Below are 18,580 nucleotides of genomic sequence, written 5' to 3' on the forward strand. Positions count from 1 at the left end.
TTCAAGCCACGATTTACGGTCCACTGGAGCAAAAGCAATGGTAAAAGCATTTTGCCAGCAGCTCTTGGCCTCACTTTATGAATACAGTTCCAAGTCTTGCTGCCACTCAAGGTAGAACTTCTAAAAATAAGGGACTGTTTCAAAATAAAAATTCATACAATTTTCTCATAAAAGAGTTATATTGGGGGGGGGAGGAGGAAGGGGCCCTTTCCTTTATCAGAGGGGAGATCAGAGCGAGAAGAGACCAGATAGATGCAGTACACGCTGGGTTTATTGATATTTACAATACAGGAGAAGAAACCATAAAGACCAATATCCGTTAGAGTGCACAACAGCCACCAGCACACCACTTTTGTCCCAAGGAGCAGTACTGCCATTGCCATCAGAGGACACGGCATGGAAGTAGCTGCACTGCCAGGTTAGAGAAAGAGAAAGGAGAAGGAGGCAGATTAACTGACTTGCTTAAAGTCACCCTGGAAGCTTATGGATTATTGCGTACCGAATCTGTGCCTGCAAGAAGAAATCTGATGTCTTCGTTACATGACAACGGCTGGCAGCGCTAGCCACATTAGCCTCTTATTAGCCAGATGCAACGGCTACCCACAGAATTCATTTATGGTCTTCACAAACTAAGGATCTAGCAAGGTTTTCCCTACACCCTTGGGATTCCCTTCCAAACCTTGGAACCCCAAAGCTGGAAACAGCCAGGAGTTTGTTAGAGCTAAGTCCTGCTTCTAAAGCGGCCTGTCGAAAATCAGTCCGGTGAAATAAGGTATCTTGAAACACATTACTTTCTCTGTAGCCCTTAGACACAATCTGACCACATAGTGGGTTTTATGTGCAATCCTGCGGTTTCCCCATCTAGTTTATATTGCATAACAGGCATTGTTTTTTTTCATTTAGAATATAAAAACTGGCCACCAGTTGGTGAAAATCCATACGCTGTATGGGAAAAAGGGATCATTTGGAAAATACAGAGGGACCTTCTGTGTAACAGCTGAGGCCAGACACTGCTCTTCCTCTCCCCAAACAGCAGGTTTTTTTCCTTAGACTCACCATTTCTGTCTGAGTGGACAGGGTCTGTTCTCCTTTCCTATGTATTATGATCAATCATTTTATTTATTAGTTACACAAATGGGTCATTTCTATTCCTTTTTGCTCCATCTCAACTGACAGGATGGAGAACCTTTTACATGTCTGTTCATGCCTTCATATTTACGTGTTCCAACAGGATGAAGTTTCTTTCAATCTACCCTGGCTCAAGATCTGTACCCCTACAAACCAAGAGAATTTAAAGTTTTAGAGACTTAAAACTCAGGTCACAGAAGAGGTCTCTGATTGCTTTTACACAATGCCAGCTGGAAAGTCTGTTCTGAAATCAGAACAGGCAGCATATCACAAATGCAGTCTTTTGTTTAGTTGACCGAGTCAAAAGAGAACATATATAGTATAATCATAGAATCACAGAATGGTTTGGGTTGGAATGGACCTTTGAAGATCATTTAGTTGCAGATAATGGATATACTAGACTGACACATAAGATTTCCAATCCTGAAATAGAGCCTTATTTCAGTCAAAGGCTACCTTCAACATCTAATCACTTAGAGTGACATTTACTCCTAAAGAGAGGGCCGTGAAAGAGGCGTTAGCATCTTGGCTGACATTGGGATTATAGGAGATCCCAATGTAAAAAAGAATTTAAGCCAAAGCATTTAATCAAGCTCAATTTTTGCTCTTACCTGGTAGTTGCTTTTTTCCTTACAGCAGAAGACATATCTAAATTAACAACCACCGAAAACTGAATTAGCTATGTACATGTCATGGAGGGACGAATGCAGAACGTAGATACTACAATTCTGACCAAGAAAACAACCAAACAAGAGCTTAGACATGCTGCAGCTAGATCAAAGACAGGCAATGGTGCTTTAGAAGCACACTAGAACAGATATTATAACTACTCTGATATTGCAGCAGATTATAGTCTGAAAGCCAGTTACTGTTAGAAAAGCAGGTCAAGAGAAATCAAAACTCATGAATGTGACATGAGTAACAGCAAGCTGTTACAGAAGTTTATGTTTTTAAAAACATCAGTTTGCTGTTACCTTTTGAAGAAGAAAATGCTGCATTTTTCATTTCGAACCCATATTTGCTACCTATTTTTAGCTTTTTTTGGTTTGTTTTGTGATACCTTAGATCTCAAAATAAAAACCTAAATTCAAACACATCATTTCCTTTTTGTTCCAGAAAATTAATTTTAGAAGCATTCATTTAAAAGTTCAGGTATTCAGTTTTCATCCTAATTTAAACAAAGAAAGATTTTTGAAAATTTTATAAACCTACATAATATAATTATCATGGTTATAACTAGCTCTACTTTTAACTGATCACAGCCCATGGAAATATAGATGCTTTGAAGTCAGATTTCTAAGGACCTGCATTTACAGCGTAAAAATAACGAAAGGTTTTTACCTTAATTCTCTCTTAGACAGAAGAGGCTTTTAATGTTTATATTTAAACCAATTTTCATATGTAGTAGAAGTTTCCATGCATGTCTGAAGTAATATCCCTTCAAAGTCATTAGTATAGAGGAAGATCATTAGTATAGAGAAGGCATCCCTGAATGCTTACTACGAGGAACTCAGATTGCCTGTCTTGAAATTAGTCACTGAGGAAACAAATCTTAGGCAGATTGACTCAGAAAATGAAAACCTGATATGGTAAGGAGAGTAGATATCCGACTGGTGTTTGTCTTCTACCAGATGAAGAGGAAATAACTGTCCTTGAGTCAGCAACTAAGTGTGGTTATTCAGTCTATATATCCTACACTTGCAAAGGAAAAATGACCTGATTTTATGGCAAACCACTTCCCCTGGAAATCCCACACAAATCTCCTGGGGAGCAGGGGGAGGAAAAAAAAAAAAATAATAAAGAGAATGACTAGTTTGAGCCCTTACTACTTAGGTCAGTGGAGTAAAATCTGACTCAGTCCTTACTCCAGTATGAGGTATACATCCAAGTTCAACAATGTTGCATTTACAGCTTTGTGCCATTTTAATAATTGAACCCTGAAACATATCTAGGTGACTTTAGCCAGAGATTTTTGGCGTTTGAGATGTATAACTACCAGAGAGAGTGTATTTTGTCGCAAGTCAGAGTAGGGTGTGATTTCTTAGGTGAAGGCACCAAGCATCTCTAGTGCTCAGCACAGCTGTTGACTTTGGTGCATCTGCGACATTTGTAGGAGCAGGGACTTCACTGCTCCCTCTTACGATGCACCTCCTCTTTTGGAGGTATGTTTTGTGAGCCTTTGTGAGCTTTGGCACCAACAGTCATTTCTAGGACAAACACCCATGACGAGTCAGTCTTAATCTCGGAAGCCAGAGTACAACATCTATCTCCAGTTCTAAAAGAGCTGACGTGAGTCGTTGGTAAGGGCTAAGAATGAAATCCGCTCTACACACACCAATCTTCCATGTGCCAGCCATGCAACCCTAGTTTATAGTGCTGGAACAGAGTGGCAAACTTGACAAGACAAGACAACCGGACAGCCTCACTTGCATGGAATGCACATCTCTCAGCCTGCCACAGTACAGCCTGACAGTCTTTGCTGTTCTTTCTTGTATTACATTGGTGGCTATAGCGAGCTTCCCGCTGTAATATGCCAATGCTTGGAAAGCAACAAAGTAAATCAATGCAGCACTTGATGTTACGTTCAAAAAAGCAACCACCACCTCCCTCAGGTATTTTTCATTTTCAGAAATGGTTTTTGGTATATCAATAATACTTAGGAGCCTCAAACATCCTATAAAACAGAACCAGGCTTACAACAAGTTGGGGAGAGATATTTAAGCATATAAATCCTACTTAGATGCCTAATTCTTGCCACTTCCTATAAATACATTTGTGGATTTGAGCTTTACTAATCTTAACAGGAGTTCAATGAGAGATTAGGAGCACTGCAAACTCCAGCTCAGGAGACTTTAAATGTTATCTCCTATTAGCACATAGAGAGGTCCCAGCTCTACTATTTCAATTTTTAAAAGTAGTAGTCAAAGGACAACTTTAAGAAAAGGCCTTTCTCATTCAAACAGATCACATCTCAAGCAATTGATACAATATTAGACTGAATAATAGGAGAAACGCTGAGTCAACCAAGTGCAATACAACTTCTGCAGAGCAGCAACTGAAGACTTGTTAGGCAATTTATACACGAGAAAGTGACTTCCCATACCAAGAGCAGAGAAACAAAAAATAAGGTACCAAAGGAAAAAAAAACAGCCTTACCTCAGCGTGAACTGATCTTCTGTTGAATTTTTAGCAACAGATACAAGGAAAGTCAAAATGTCACCTTGCTTGACAGTCTTTGGTGTGTACTGGATGGCAATATTATTATCCAATCTCATTTCACTTAAAGAAGGGCCAGCATGTGTCTGGTAAAGGAAAACACTTCCAATCCTCTGCAAGGGAGGTCCCGACTCATCAATGTCATTGCGCCCTGGTCGGATCCCATTACTTTTCCTTACATCCTCCTTGGTGCATTCCCCTTTCTCATCTCCTGGTTGTATGGCATAGTAAAGCTCCACAGGGCTCCCTTCAGACTGATCCATGGGTTTCTTACGGCCAGCGACAACAGTGGGGGGGTTAAACCAGCTTGGCAGGAGCTCCAGCTCTGCCACACACAACCCCAGGTCCCCTTTCAGCCGGCAGCTGCCTCTGACTTCCCGCGTCTCTCGGAAGGCAAACACCCGCAGGCAGGGCAGCCGTTCCGTGGTGCTGTAGTCATCCCAGTCCCTGCCCACGATGTAGAACAGGACCTGGACTTTGGGCTTGCTTGGGTAAATTTTGTCACTCATTATGAAGGCCTTAAGTTTCCAATTAAAGGAGAACTTGTTAGTAGATCCAAATGGATTTGAAGACAACATTAAGTCCTGGGGCACTACTTGTTCGATGGAAAAAGGTCCATAGCTGGCGTTTAACACAGGTGGCCTCTTGGATTTGTAGATCAGAAAGGATTCCACTCGGGACTGCAAGCTAGAATTCCTCATAATATCCTGGTTGGCTTCCTTAAGAAAGAAGGAAACATCCGCATTGTGGATACGATAGGTCACAGGCAAGTAAGTTGGCAGTAAAGAAAATCTCTGTATACTCTCCAGGATCCCTCGACTCTCAGTCACTGTTGAAAGGAAAGGAGAGTTTAAAAGATCAGATCTTCAAGTCATACCATGATACAACCTCACTGATTTTACTGAGGGGGTTGACAGTGCTGTAAGCTGGTATTAGTGGCAATAGCAAGCACCATCAATCCATGCAGAAGTAGCCTAGGTAGATGATGATTTATCTAGTTAGCTTGGAAAACAATGGGTTATTTTCAAACAATAGGTTACTTTCTATGTGGCAGCTAGATTAAAAGAAGTAGCCTGTGTAGGTTTACCCATGCCAAAGGTCACGTTGTCACTTGCAATATACATTTATTATTGGAGAGCAAAATTACCCAGTCAGCATCTGCAACATAAGATCACTGCACAGGCACATTTAAAAACAAATTTGATCACTAAAGCAAGCAGCACCTGTACAGGAAACCGATAAAATGGTTTTACATCAAATGCTGCACATGGACCACTTAGAGTTCACTTCAACCCTCTTTTCAACACTCTCAAGAAATGCATGGACTTTAATTGGTTTCCTGCAGAAGCCCGAATTTCGCTTTAAGAATAGTTAGCACAATAACCATTTACACAAAAGCTCCTTTACAACACATTGGTGCTAGAGGATTTCAAAAGGAGCTTTATTTGCATCCAATTTATAGTCCCTTCTATTGCACTTCATCTACAAAAAGAGGGTTTTTTCTGTAAATAGCTATCAGGGTTCACACCACTGTTGTTGTCTAACCCTACATTGTTCCTTAATACAACTGCATTATCCGTAGGCTGTACATCACTGCACACTGAAAGAACATTTTCAATGACACTGAGCCTCTCTTACTGCAAGATATCTATTTTAACTGTGCCATTGAGCAATTACCTGAGGCAGGCTATCATATTAAAGAATAAGCTCTCCATCCTTTCCAAGAACTGTCAGTCCCAAAAAGCAAAGACATACACTGTTGAAAAACACAGATGCAAATACAATATGACCTTTCCTGTTTGAACATCTGACCTTCATGCTTATGTCTTCACACCCTAATTATGAAATAAATTGCATTTTTTCCCCACAGCAAATTCAAATCCTTACCCTTATTCAGAAAAGCGTCAAAGGGTTACCACAGATGGCATTCAGAAGCAAACCAGTTTCCCAAGCTCTAGTCCACAAATGCTTTATTACTCCTAATTTTTTTGTTTGGCATCTGACCTAAATATTTATTTGCTCATCAAGTATTGTGGTGGCCTAAACTGATGTCAGTTAATCCTAATCACCAATCTATCAGTTACTCCCAACCACCAATCTACCATTTATGAACTGCAATTCATTGCAAATCCTAGAAGAGGGTAGAAGAGGCTTGTTATCTTCAAATCCTATGGGAAGGTACTGTTAGTTCCTAAAACCCCCTGATTTCAGACCGCAAGTGTTCACCAAAAACAATCTGGAAAATGCCTCTCAGACACAATCATCTTATCTACCTACGGGCTGTGTAACATGAAAGGGGAGGTCACCTGTGCAGGAGAGGAAGCCACACCGATGCTACCCATCACTAGAACGTCCATCAGGGCACCTCCACAACAGAGCAGTTCATGCAGGAGATCTCACTGCGCCATAGACTTTGCCCCATCTCAGACAAGGCACTTTTCCTGTGCCTGTTCTACATCCAACAAATAAGGGTATTACTATTTATTTCCCTTCACCCTTTGTCTGTGTAAACCGCAAATGCAACAGACTTATCTTACTATTTCTACAAGAGCATCACCTACACTAACAAGGTTGTGATCTCAGTTAAGGTCTCCAGGCACTAACATAATGCAAAACAATAAACTGGAAAACTGGAGCAAAGAACTTTCGAGATGCAAAAGCGAAACCAGCTGTCTATCAAAAAAAACCCCAACAAACCCCAAAAAACAAACACCAAACAATCAAACAAAAAAAAAACCCCAACCCAACAAACCAAAACACAAACAACCCCTAGATAAGGGTGGGCATCATTCAGCTAAAAGACAGAAGGAAAAAAAAAAAATCTCAGAATGAAAGAGGCCAGGAAGAAAGGATTGCAGAGAAGGGTTTCACAGTTTTGGAAATCTTTCTCTCCATCTTGAAAAAAACTGAAATTCCTCTCCCAATAAACAATTAAAATAAAACCTTACTTTTAAAAGTTTAATTAATGTCAAGTCTTAAACCCCACTTGGAATTAGAAATAAATTCCATCTGAAGAATCGGGAAAACGGCCTCAGCACATATCGTCATGAGACTGTAAATTGCAACAGCGATGAAAGGCTGAAGTCCCCTGATCCCTAGAGGTGGAAAATTCAGCGTAGATCTTGTTTGAATTTAGAGGAAGTCACACCCAGGGCCTTTCTGCTTGTTTTTAATCAAGAGTAAACTGCAGAGATTCTTTGCATGCAAAACACCCTTTACTTCAGCCCTGGTCTTTTCAGCATTCAGCTCCTGCCCTCTCTCCAGATATTCATGGAGAGCAGATGAAGTTTTCAAAGACCTTTTTCTAGATAAAGCCCCCAACAAAGATTTCTAACAACTCTAAATGGTTTTGCTAGTACTTAGAGTTGCAGGGATGCATCTCTCCTACCCAGCCCTAAGGCGAAATCTGTTCTGCTGCTGTACTCCTCAGATCACCCAGCCCATAACATCGTTCCTCCATCTAATGTCCCATTTATAAATTCCACGCTCATTTTGTACTCCTCCCAACAGCTTGGCAAAGCACCATTAAACACAGTGAAGCATCAAGGAGGCAACTCAGAGAGAGGGAAAAAAGCTCAGGGTATTCAATTTTTTATTTCCCTTATTTTGATTGCAGCTCCCTCCCTCGCATTCCACAGGGAGAAGTACATTATTTTTATATTAAAACTAACAGAGTGTTTTGCCTCATAATTTTTTAATCATTTATTTTAGTGCTTAATTATCTAAGGGATTAAAAATCTTCCCTCTGTATTCCCCATCTCCACAGGACAGTGTTCCTCAGAGTTCATAAATCAATGACTCTTTGGAATAGGAGCACAACACAAAATTTAAAAAAAAAACAAACCAAAAACCAAAACCAGAAGGTGAAGTGCATATTAAAAAAAGGAAACAATCTCACTAGATAGAGCAGGGTCCATTGGTTTTTAAATTTTTGGGCAATGGCAAACTGGTCTGCTCACTGTTACGCTTCCCCCTACCATCAAGCAGTGGACGTGCACTGAATATGAATTGCCTTATGCTGGAAGCTGACAGCAGCTTTCCAAACAGCCAAAGGCCAAAATTTCAAACAATTTTACACTTTTATCTGGGGAGAGTTATAATCAGCACAGACAGAAAAAAATTCTCAAAAACTACACTGAGCTCTGCAGTACCATCTGGATTTTGACCGTGAAAGTTTATTAAGGATTCTGAAGGAGAGGAAATTAAAAACAAAAACAACTATCAGCGTCCTTAATTGCAACCATGACTATTTTTGTGAAAATTATGCATGTTTTTACAAAGGCAGAATTGCAGAAGATTACAATTTTGTGTGTTATTGGGTGAGTCCCAGCGTAACAGTGGAGTTCTAAAGATTTAAGTCATATCATCTAGCCTAAATATTACATCAGATCTATACCATCATAATCAAAATTCCACAGGAATAACCCACCTGAATAAGACAAGAATCACACAGTCAAACTCTCGGTTTAAATATGTGAAACAAAATAAAGGATGGGTAACTGAAGTGCTGTTAAGGAAACAACATGAAGACAAAAAATATACCGTTAAATTTGGGAACTGCAATTTATCTTTACTGTACCACTACATCTGAAGGCTTGTCTACATGGGGAACCTGGCAGCAGAATAACCAAGTCCAAGACCGCGGCACGTTAACCAGCCTTACTAGTTCTCCGTGTGGATGTACGGCACAGAGCACGTCCTACTCGGTGTCAATAGAAAAAGCAGTGGTACCAGATTAAAACAAACTTTGAGGAGTTTAATCTATCCATATAAGGAGAGATTCCTACGATCCATAGAGATCTGCTCAACTTTGAATCGCTTAGTTGTGGCAAGCTGTAAGGTCAGTTTATCTTAAGCTGAGACATTGCCGAGGAAAAAACAGATTCTTCCGGAGGACCACAGCAAGCGATGCCTCACGGCGCTACTGAGCCTCGAGGGGCTGACCCTCAGCTGGAGGAAACTGCTTCACTGCAAGGTCTGGTGAAGACCACCTACGGCAACTGCAGAGCTGCGTTACAGCATTCTGGATTCGGGAGATGATGCCCAACGGTTTGAAGCAAACCAATAAAACTTAATTTTGATGCTGTGCTTATGCCAGGAGCTATTATTACTCAATCCCTTAGAACTACGTCTGTATTTGACTTCTCATGCTGTGAATGGTTTGTTGAGGATTTCAATCAGTGGCCACCTGGGAAGAGATGCTGTAGCAGGGTGGTTTTCTTTCCCTTCTCTTTAGTAAATCTTCCCCTGACTGACACTGTTTAAAAAATACTTGTCATTGATGGAAGAAGCAAATTCTTTGCAGGTCAGTGAATGTGAAAAAATCTGAGAAAAAGGCAGCATATGCAGTCTCCTCCCGCACAGCCAAAGCTTGCGCATATGATATATCCCCGAATACGACGCTGTAAACATGCTGCATTTACCTTCCAAAAGGTCATACTGCTTTCTTCATTAGGCTATTAATTTTCTACTGCAGTCTGGCTGAAAATCTTAAATCTTTATTTCTTTAATATCATGTAACAGCAGCTCTCAGTCAATGACAAAACCACTATTCATAGCTCAGTTTTACTGCAAAGTTATTGACCATGGCTTCAGAAAATTGAAGAAATCTGCCAGACCACTAACTTCATTCTATACTGCCAGATCCTTGGGACTTCGTTGCCTTAACAGTTACTTTATTTTTAAAACTGTTCAATCCATGATCATCTAGCATTCATGAGAAATAAAACACTCTTCCAATCAATTATATAATGCTACTATTTAAAAAAAAAAAAAAAAATTGCCTTTTTCTTGTAGATTGAAGGGAACAACTTCTTATGAAAATTGCCTTACCAGCTGCAAGCTCAGGCCGGTAATACAATAGATGAAGTTTGTTGCTGTATCTTGGGGATTGAGATAAGTGGTTCTTTTCAGTCAGGCAGAAGTTTTACCTTTTCAGTTAGTTTCAGCTGTTCTCCTGGAATCTTCTGAATGCTTTTGCTCTCCTAGGTTTGTTATGCACTGGAATTTTTTTTAGCCAAAATCTCTAGAAAAAAAACCAAACCTGGTAGTGTGATCTATTTCCAGATCTGGAAACTAATGTCACAAGGACATCTGTTCCAATAAAACTTCACGCTCGCTTTTGGAAAATTCAGACATTTCAGCCTTAACCTAGTTAACTGGCTGAATCCACTAATGCTCAAAGGCGAGGCCGTTTAAATCTAAGCTATAAACATAGTGAATACCATCCCAGGCGTATCTCAGTCTGTTAACAGAGGCATGACCTACTCTGCCAGTATATGTCACTTACTATGGGCAGAGTCAATTCAGACTGTGGTACATGAATATCGGAGTAGGATCATTTCCATCTTATAGGATTTGTTGGTTGCTTGTCATGTTCCTTCCTCAGATTCAAGCATCCTTCTGCACAGCCCTTACACATGAACAGACAAAACTGGAGCTTTCCAAGGATGACTTACTGCGTTCCCTCTTTTTGCCAGTCTTGTGGCACCTTCAGTTTTCTTAAAACAATTAGCACTGCATTTTCAAGCTTTTGATGAAGGGCTATGCTTTAGAGAAGAGCTTTACGACAGTGACAAACTGACGGGAGGTTTTGATCTCGGACAGAAAGGCAGGCAATACAGTACTTGCGGCAGTTGCTCATTTTGCTTGTTTAAAAGCAATGAAGTTGTTCCTTGGTTACACGCTGCAGGGGTGCTCAACAGAAGTCCAGAGGGAGGGAGCACGGTAGGTATGGAACAGCACAAAAGGCTGATGTTCTCATGATGTTCTCATCAGTAGCCCAGATGCATTGGAGGGCACGAGAAGAAACCCACAGGAAGAAACCCACAGCACCACATGATCAAACACCTGCAACCCCACCCAGGATCTTACTGCAGATGATTTTCTTTGAAGCCATTTTGACATAGCCACATACCTAACCTGTGCAGTAACGCAGAGTCAGGGAAGTATTTTAATGACTTGATGCCATAAACACATGAATCTATCCCACAGATATTCACATTGAAAATTGCATGCTGGAGTTATTCCCTGACAAGAAATCAAACCAAAAGCTGCAAGATTAATTTCCTGTTAGGTTATATCACGTTATATGCATCCAAAAGTGAACCTCTTGGTATCCGGTTGGCCAGGCTAGCTTTCTTCCCTAGTTAGCATCTCATTTCAGCATTGATTCTGGGAATTTAATTATATTATTAAATCTTCATTACTTCTGTGACCAGAAGCCTTAACTGAAATCAGACTTCATCAGGAAGAGCAGTCTTTGCCTGAAAGAATCTACAGTTCAAGTTAATAGACAAGGTTTTAAGAACTGGAAATCGATGCCAAAATAGCGATGGGGTTTACCAAAAGCCACGAAGGCAGTATGCATTCAGGGCTAGAAACCAGTCATAAATCACTAATTCCTCTCTGTAGTCAGTTTTTGATATGAGCATTTAAAAAAAGATTTTCAACAGCGATTTTTTTATAAAACCTGACAATATAAGGGGGGGGGCGAGGCGTGAGGACTACGTTAGCCAGATTTTCCTGTAGTCTTCCACTACTTTGCCATGTCAGCCAAAAAAAAAAAAAAAAACCCCAAAAAACCAACTCTTGTTCAACATTTTTGCCACAAACAGGTAACAGAGGAAGCTGAGCCATCACATCTCCAGCACAGTGTGATGGTGAGCTCCTGCGCACACTCCACATGAACACCACAATAGGTAAGTTTCCTGAATATGACCTATTTCTTACAGCCAAGTATTTCTTTATGAAGACATTATTACACATAAAAATCTTCAGTGATCACACTATTCTCTAAGCAGCTGTGTAACACATAAGGCTGAAGTAACAATTAATGCATTACTATCGTTATTCACACCGGAGCACTGATTTCCCATCATTCTTCGCCTACTTGCTTGGAAGAGGAGTATCAGCGTCTGTCTTCCATACCAGTACAGAAATAAAAAAAATACAGCCCATCTGGCAGCAGGAACCCTAATCTTTCCTCCTAGTGTTGTCACACGATTAGAGAATAGTTTCCAAAAAAAATCTCCTGCTTTTGGTAAAAAACCACCATCATTCTAAAGGGCAAGTACCAACAGAAGAGCGATAAGGCTAAATCAATGTGTCACAAACAGGAAAACAAAAATAGAACTCTGGAACCCAAGAGTCATGCATTTATCTCTAGCAATTTAAAAAGAAAAATGGCTTCAAAGCCAAAAGTCACCAATTTATTTTTAAGTCCTTTCCTTATTAGCATTTCAGACTGCTCTGCCTGCTTTACTTTGTAACATTCCCTATAACTGTTTCATCCTTGGGAAATTATCATTCTTCTCGGAGAACAATGCTGTTCCCAACCTGCCAACATCCCCCCCCTTCCCCCAAGTTATTACAACTCTTGTTCCAGTTCTGCGTGTCTGTGCGGAGCTTGTTACAAAGCAAGAGAAAGATTATTTGAACATCAAGGCCACGGACTATGTAGAAGAGCTTCTTTGTAAAAAGGTGACTCCTCATTTCTTGTAAGAGAATTTTAAAGAAGTTGGAGCGTTGTCTGAGGGTGCAACATATATTAAGTGACACTCACAAAGTAGATGCTGTATAAAGCAAATTAAAATTTGCACAAATGCAGACAAATCATTTGTGCCATCATTTCTAAGAGGAACACACACTTGCAAACCATTCTTTTTATGAAAACTATCAAACATTGCTACTGCGGTCAGAAACAGAAAGAATTTAAGTGCTGGGTCCTGCAAGGAAGGAAGTACTCTGACACAATGTGCTTAAACTTCACGAGAATATTCCTGTGCAGAAAGACAAGTCATTTAATGCTTTGCTGAAACAGAGGCTGCCCTCCTTTGCAAGAGGCAATGTTACAGCCTGCCCACCCAAGCACATCTTAACCTCTTGTGCTCCTGTGTTATCAATCCTGCTAGATTGCTCCTCTTGAGCAATCTTGTAGTCCATCTTGCATTTTCTCTATTAACTCCACAAAGATGTTTCCATGACCTGAGTGGGAAAGGAAGAAAACCTCCTAATGAAATACAGTATGAAATTCATCCCAGAAGGGTCTCCAAACACAATGCCTAATCAGGAAACAAGAGCTACATCTGCAGAGCAATCCTCAATTAAGAAATCTACCCCATCTTTAGTGGTGTACCATTTGGCCCACCTCAAAGAATTGTCACTCAAGGGTTTCAAGGACTCTGGCTCAAGCTTCCGATTCTACCTAAAGGGGGGGCAGTAAATCTGGATGCCAGACTTTGTACCTACTATCACTGTATCCCAGATCAAGTCACTGTCAAGTGTGTGACCGGACCATTCAACTGCTGTGACCATAACAGTGTTATTTATGTTGTTGATGGGACGTTACTAGACCACAGTGACTTATATTATATGTTTCTTCCACACAGTCTCTTTCACACAGGAACTCCAAGTTTGACTTTACGGAAAAATTGAGAAGTTACAAGCATTCAGAAAATGGTTTTCTAGGAAGGGAGCTCTTGTTCCACCAGACAAAGCAACTGGCACCACAGAAACAATCCTCAGCCTTAACACGAGCCACTATCTGATGCTTCAAAAGCAGGGCAATGAACTAAAACCAAAATGGATCTAGCAATTTCATAAGCCTGCCTGTCAGGATCAGGAACTCCTCCTGCACTGCCATAAATGATAAGTCTGAAAGTTGAATCATGACATCAAAAGATTTCCACACCTCCATGTCTGGAGTAAGAGTGAGCATCTGGCCTTGGCATGCCTAACCTTATACGCATGACCCCAAGGATCATTAACGGCCATACACTCACCCAACGCTTTTTGTACTTTAACTCTGTTATTTGACTTGATGGGTTTGTAAGTGCTCATCCTTGACACACACTCACAGGTGCAGATCGCACTCTCAGTTGTGATATCAATCCAGGAATTCCAGTAGCCTTAATGGGCCTGATTATCAGCTGGATAAGGTCTTTTTGACAACAGCACTGTAGTTTGGTGACACAATATTTTCTTTGAATATCACATTTTACTGAAGTTTAAAGAAACTTTTTTAAATTAATCATTCATGTCAGGACAGACTACACCTCATCATTCATTAGGAGACAGATGAACAACTCTGAAGTTATTTTATTATTCACACTGACAGACAGATAAAGAAATCATTTAAATAAAAGGGCCGCAGAGGAACACATATACCTTTATATTACCAAGAGATACAAAAATGATCAGAGAAAGATCATATAACAAAGGTAAGTTCCCACCTGAAAAGGCAGCAAAGTAATAATTACAGAGAAAAATATTAAGATAAAAGGATATTGCACTGTTTCACACAAGATCTGACATCAGTCTGAACATGAAAGGGCAAAGCAGTGATGGGCACCACAAAGTTTACAGTAAGAAAAACAGAAAAAAAAAAAAAACAAACCCAAACCCACAGTCATGTCAACTACTGGGGGATAGGAAAAGAGTAGCTAGGAAAATTTTTCTGAGTCTCAAATGCAAAACATCAATAAGCACACAGAGGGCTGTCCCCAGTCCATCGGCGGCATGTGATGCAAGGAGTAAAATGTACCAGACATGACAAGAAGCATCGCTCCCTTGAGTGCATCATTGCTTACAGCAAGCAGCAAGCTTTCATCACTAACTCACTGGGCCATCTTGGCACACACCATCTCTTGGCCTTTTTTGCAATTTTGATGCATTTATTTAATGAACCATAAAAATATAGAATCTCTCTTTAATGAAAATAGTACTAGACTAGGTGCTATCCATTATGGCTCAAGGCACCCTAACGGTGAAAGAACTAAGAGACGAGGGCTTCAGTGTCTAATGTCCTGAACGATTTCTCAGGCTTTCACTGGCAATAGTTTGTGTCTCCCTTTCTGTCCCCCCTCCCCTCCTATGCCTCTACTTGCAGAGGAAGAAAGAAATGATGGAGATTTCAAAGATTTAAAAAACAAAACCAAATAGACACCTCCCCTCAAACCCCCACAAACTTAGAAAGCTGAAATTTCTGCCAGGGTTATCTTGACTTAAATACTATTTCTAGGGTAATTATGTTTAGGAACCAATAAAAGGAAGGTAAGGCTGGGTAGCGGGGGAGTGCAGCGTGTCAGGAGTCCAACATCAACTGTCAAATTCCTCATGACGGCGGCAGAAATACAGGACTGCGCACGGAACAGACTTACACTGCTTAAACAGACTCTATTCAGACAATTAGAAGTCGATCAGATTCTGCCTCAAACGTCTGCAAAATTCCCCCTTCATTTTCTGCAAGGATACCAGGGACTGTGTGGAGGCTGCAGTTCTGCACCCAGGCCATTATTGATGGGAGGAAAAAAATTCTAAGCATTAAATTAACACCTGACTGCCCCAAAGTAATAGGCCAGTTTCTGCTGCCGGCCTTTTACGAGACGAGCCACGTCTGTATACCCTAATCCAATTCCAGTGGAATATGAACTGCAGCACAAAGGTTTTTGTGGCTGCTGGCTGATCATTCTCCCCCTCCAGAGTATGTTTTTTTAAAATTCATTTTAAATTTGTTAATCCATATCGTGCCTCTACATCTTGCTGTAGGCTCTGTGCCTAACACTGGATTTGTACCACCAACAATTACAATATTGATCTTCTATTGCTACATTCACTAACAAGATAAAAAGGTTGGGTTTTTTTTAATTCTTATTTAAATAACACCATAATGCTGGTATATGCAGTAGATTTCCAGGAATATCAATAAACCTAGCAATATTTCACTAAATACATAGCCATTTTACAGTCATTAAAGAAAGTGCAACTTAAAAATATTTGAGTGTGTTCTCAGAAGGAAGTGAAGATATTAATGGGTATTTGTCCTTGGAAGGCCTAGAAATGGGAAGGCACCATAGAACGCATATATGTATATACACACATGTACACACAAGCACAGATACAAGAAAGAATCTGACTTTGGTAGCTGGAACACAGCCAGAGCTAATTAACACTGCTTCTTGGGTATTTCTGTTCTTCACTATGGTCTGCGGTATAGACACACTGTGAACACGGGAATGCATAGCGTCCTGAATCCATAGGGCCCGCCTGCTTAGAAGATTCAGGAAACTAAGGTTTAATTCCTGTCCTGAAAAGCTGTTCTAAAATAACATGTACAGTCCAAATCTGTCAGCAACCACTAAGATATCTCACTAACTTTCCCCTAATACAAAGGCTATACTCATTAACGGAGATGAGCAAGAACCTTCTTGACATGTTCTTATTAGCTTCTGAATCACAAGGTCTTCATCCTTCGCACGAAGTTTTCTCTCTTTGCTGCAAGGTACATCTGTAACCCTGACACATTCATGATCTTTTTCATCTTCTTGTCAACTAAGTAGGAAGCTAAGGTTTCTCAGAAAAAGAATTTGCCTGAAAAAAAGGTACACAAACATCAGAATAACTAACCAGGCAGTTTTTCGGGAGTCTTATTTTGTCCATTGAATGATGTCAAACTTCTAGCAGGCCTGTAGCATGCTTACAGATGCTGAACTATCTCTAATAGCATCAGGCACGGTATCTCATCTCTCTCTCTACGTGCCAGAGAGGAAAAATGAACACGTACTTTTTTCTAAAGAAAGTTTTGCAGAGCTAACTAAAGCAGCTATGTGTGCTGCTAGCAATACCTCAGCTGCTTTATCATCCTCAGGAGCATCCATGATAATCCACTCCCAGATTGTGACTGAGAAGAGATGATCCAGCCTAAAACTTGCTGCTAAGTGGCTCCTCTCTTCTCATTCCTCTTTTGCTTCCTCCCAGTTGCAACATCATGCTCTCCCCACTAGCCTCATTGGCTGGTCATCTCTTCTTCCACGTGAGATCATAGAATCACAGAATCGTTTAGGTTGGAAAAGACCTTTAAGATCACCCAGTCCAACCATTAACCTACACTACCAAGTCTACTCTAAGCCAATCAAGGGTAGACTAGACTAAACCATGTCCCCAAGTGCCACATCTGCCCGTTTTTTGAACACAAGATGACGCAGTTCATCTAGATTGGCAGCAATAATCTACGTTTTCCTGGCTCATTTTCTGGTGAATTAGCAGATTGCATTGGCTCGGTAAGAGGCTGGCTGAGGTGGCAAGAGTGTGCACAGGAGGGCAGAGTTACACGCCGGAGCCCCACTGTTGGAGAGTGGGACTGATTCCTTCTGGAGGCAGGGGCCTGCTGGATCATTCCAGATTGTCTAGCAGCTCCTGGAGCCATCACCATGCAGAAACCTGCATCAGTGGCAAGCCCTTGGTTGATCACAGAAATGAAGCTCGCTGCTTGCCCTTGCCTTAGCCCAGGCACAGCGAAGTCAACCACACTGCTGCAATAATGGGTTAGCACGGTGAACTCCCAAATGTTTTTAAGAGACACAACTACTCTGGTCCTCCAGTGCATGAGAGACACACAACAGATTATGATTGTTTGAAGAGTGTCAATTTATTTACTTAGGAGTTAATTTTTCAACTGTATTTAGATCTTAAATGCACAACTAGAATTTCACTGCAAGTCACTAACCAGGTCATGTATTTTTAAATATTCAATAATGCATTATACGAATCTTTTCAGACTTAAAATACCTTTGAATAACCTGTTCTACAGGGCTGTGAATTATTATTATTTTTTAAAGACAAAACCAGTTTGCAATTTGACAGTTTGTTTTGTAATGAAACATTTTGCCTCTTTAGAAAGATATTTTACAGATACGTGGCATATTACTGTATCTTTAAAATTCTTTCTGTTCTTGTTCTTGAAATAAATCAGCGTGTTATTCCCTCAACTTTCTCAAAAGAGTAATAGAAGTGTTAAGAGGATTGAAATTATCATTTTATAGCTCCATAGTACCTTTTACCCCTATCCAGGCAAACTCCAAAGAACATGAACTCCTGAACTTACCTAGTATTCATTTAACTAAATCTAGGGAAAGTTCTTTGCTCATGCAAATCTCCAAAGTCTTATTCAGAAACTGATTCCACCTTTTCAAATCATCCTCTTTCTCTTCCTTCGCATACCTATTTAACAGTGGTTTCTAGATAAGCTGATACAGATGCTACAGCGTTTGGCGCTCTGTAAACACCTAAAAATAGAAAGATAAGCTAGAACTCTTTTTTTTTTTTTTTTTTCCTTGCCTGACAAAGTCTCCAATGTTTTCTTCAGCACTTCTTTGGGAGTTTGTTCTGTCAATTTTGAGCCAGTTTCACATCTCCTCACAGATTCTAAAGGTCATATTAAAATCTGCCTCAGCTAAAT

The 18,580-nt window shown here is 40.3% G+C and overlaps 1 protein-coding gene across 1 annotated transcript in view; it reads right to left on the minus strand.

Annotated features, from left to right (window-relative positions):
* Positions 1–18,580, minus strand: part of TMEM132D (transmembrane protein 132D) — a 277,643-nt gene that overhangs the window by 207,541 nt on the left and 51,522 nt on the right. Inside the window, exon 2 of the mRNA XM_075718639.1 lies at positions 4,285–5,173. Coding sequence (XP_075574754.1) covers positions 4,285–5,173 — 889 coding nt within the window. The remainder of the gene's footprint in view (positions 1–4,284; positions 5,174–18,580) is intronic.

Source organism: Pelecanus crispus, chromosome 11 (genome assembly GCF_030463565.1).
Source record: "Pelecanus crispus isolate bPelCri1 chromosome 11, bPelCri1.pri, whole genome shotgun sequence".
In the NCBI taxonomy this organism is placed as follows: Eukaryota; Metazoa; Chordata; class Aves; order Pelecaniformes; family Pelecanidae; genus Pelecanus; species Pelecanus crispus.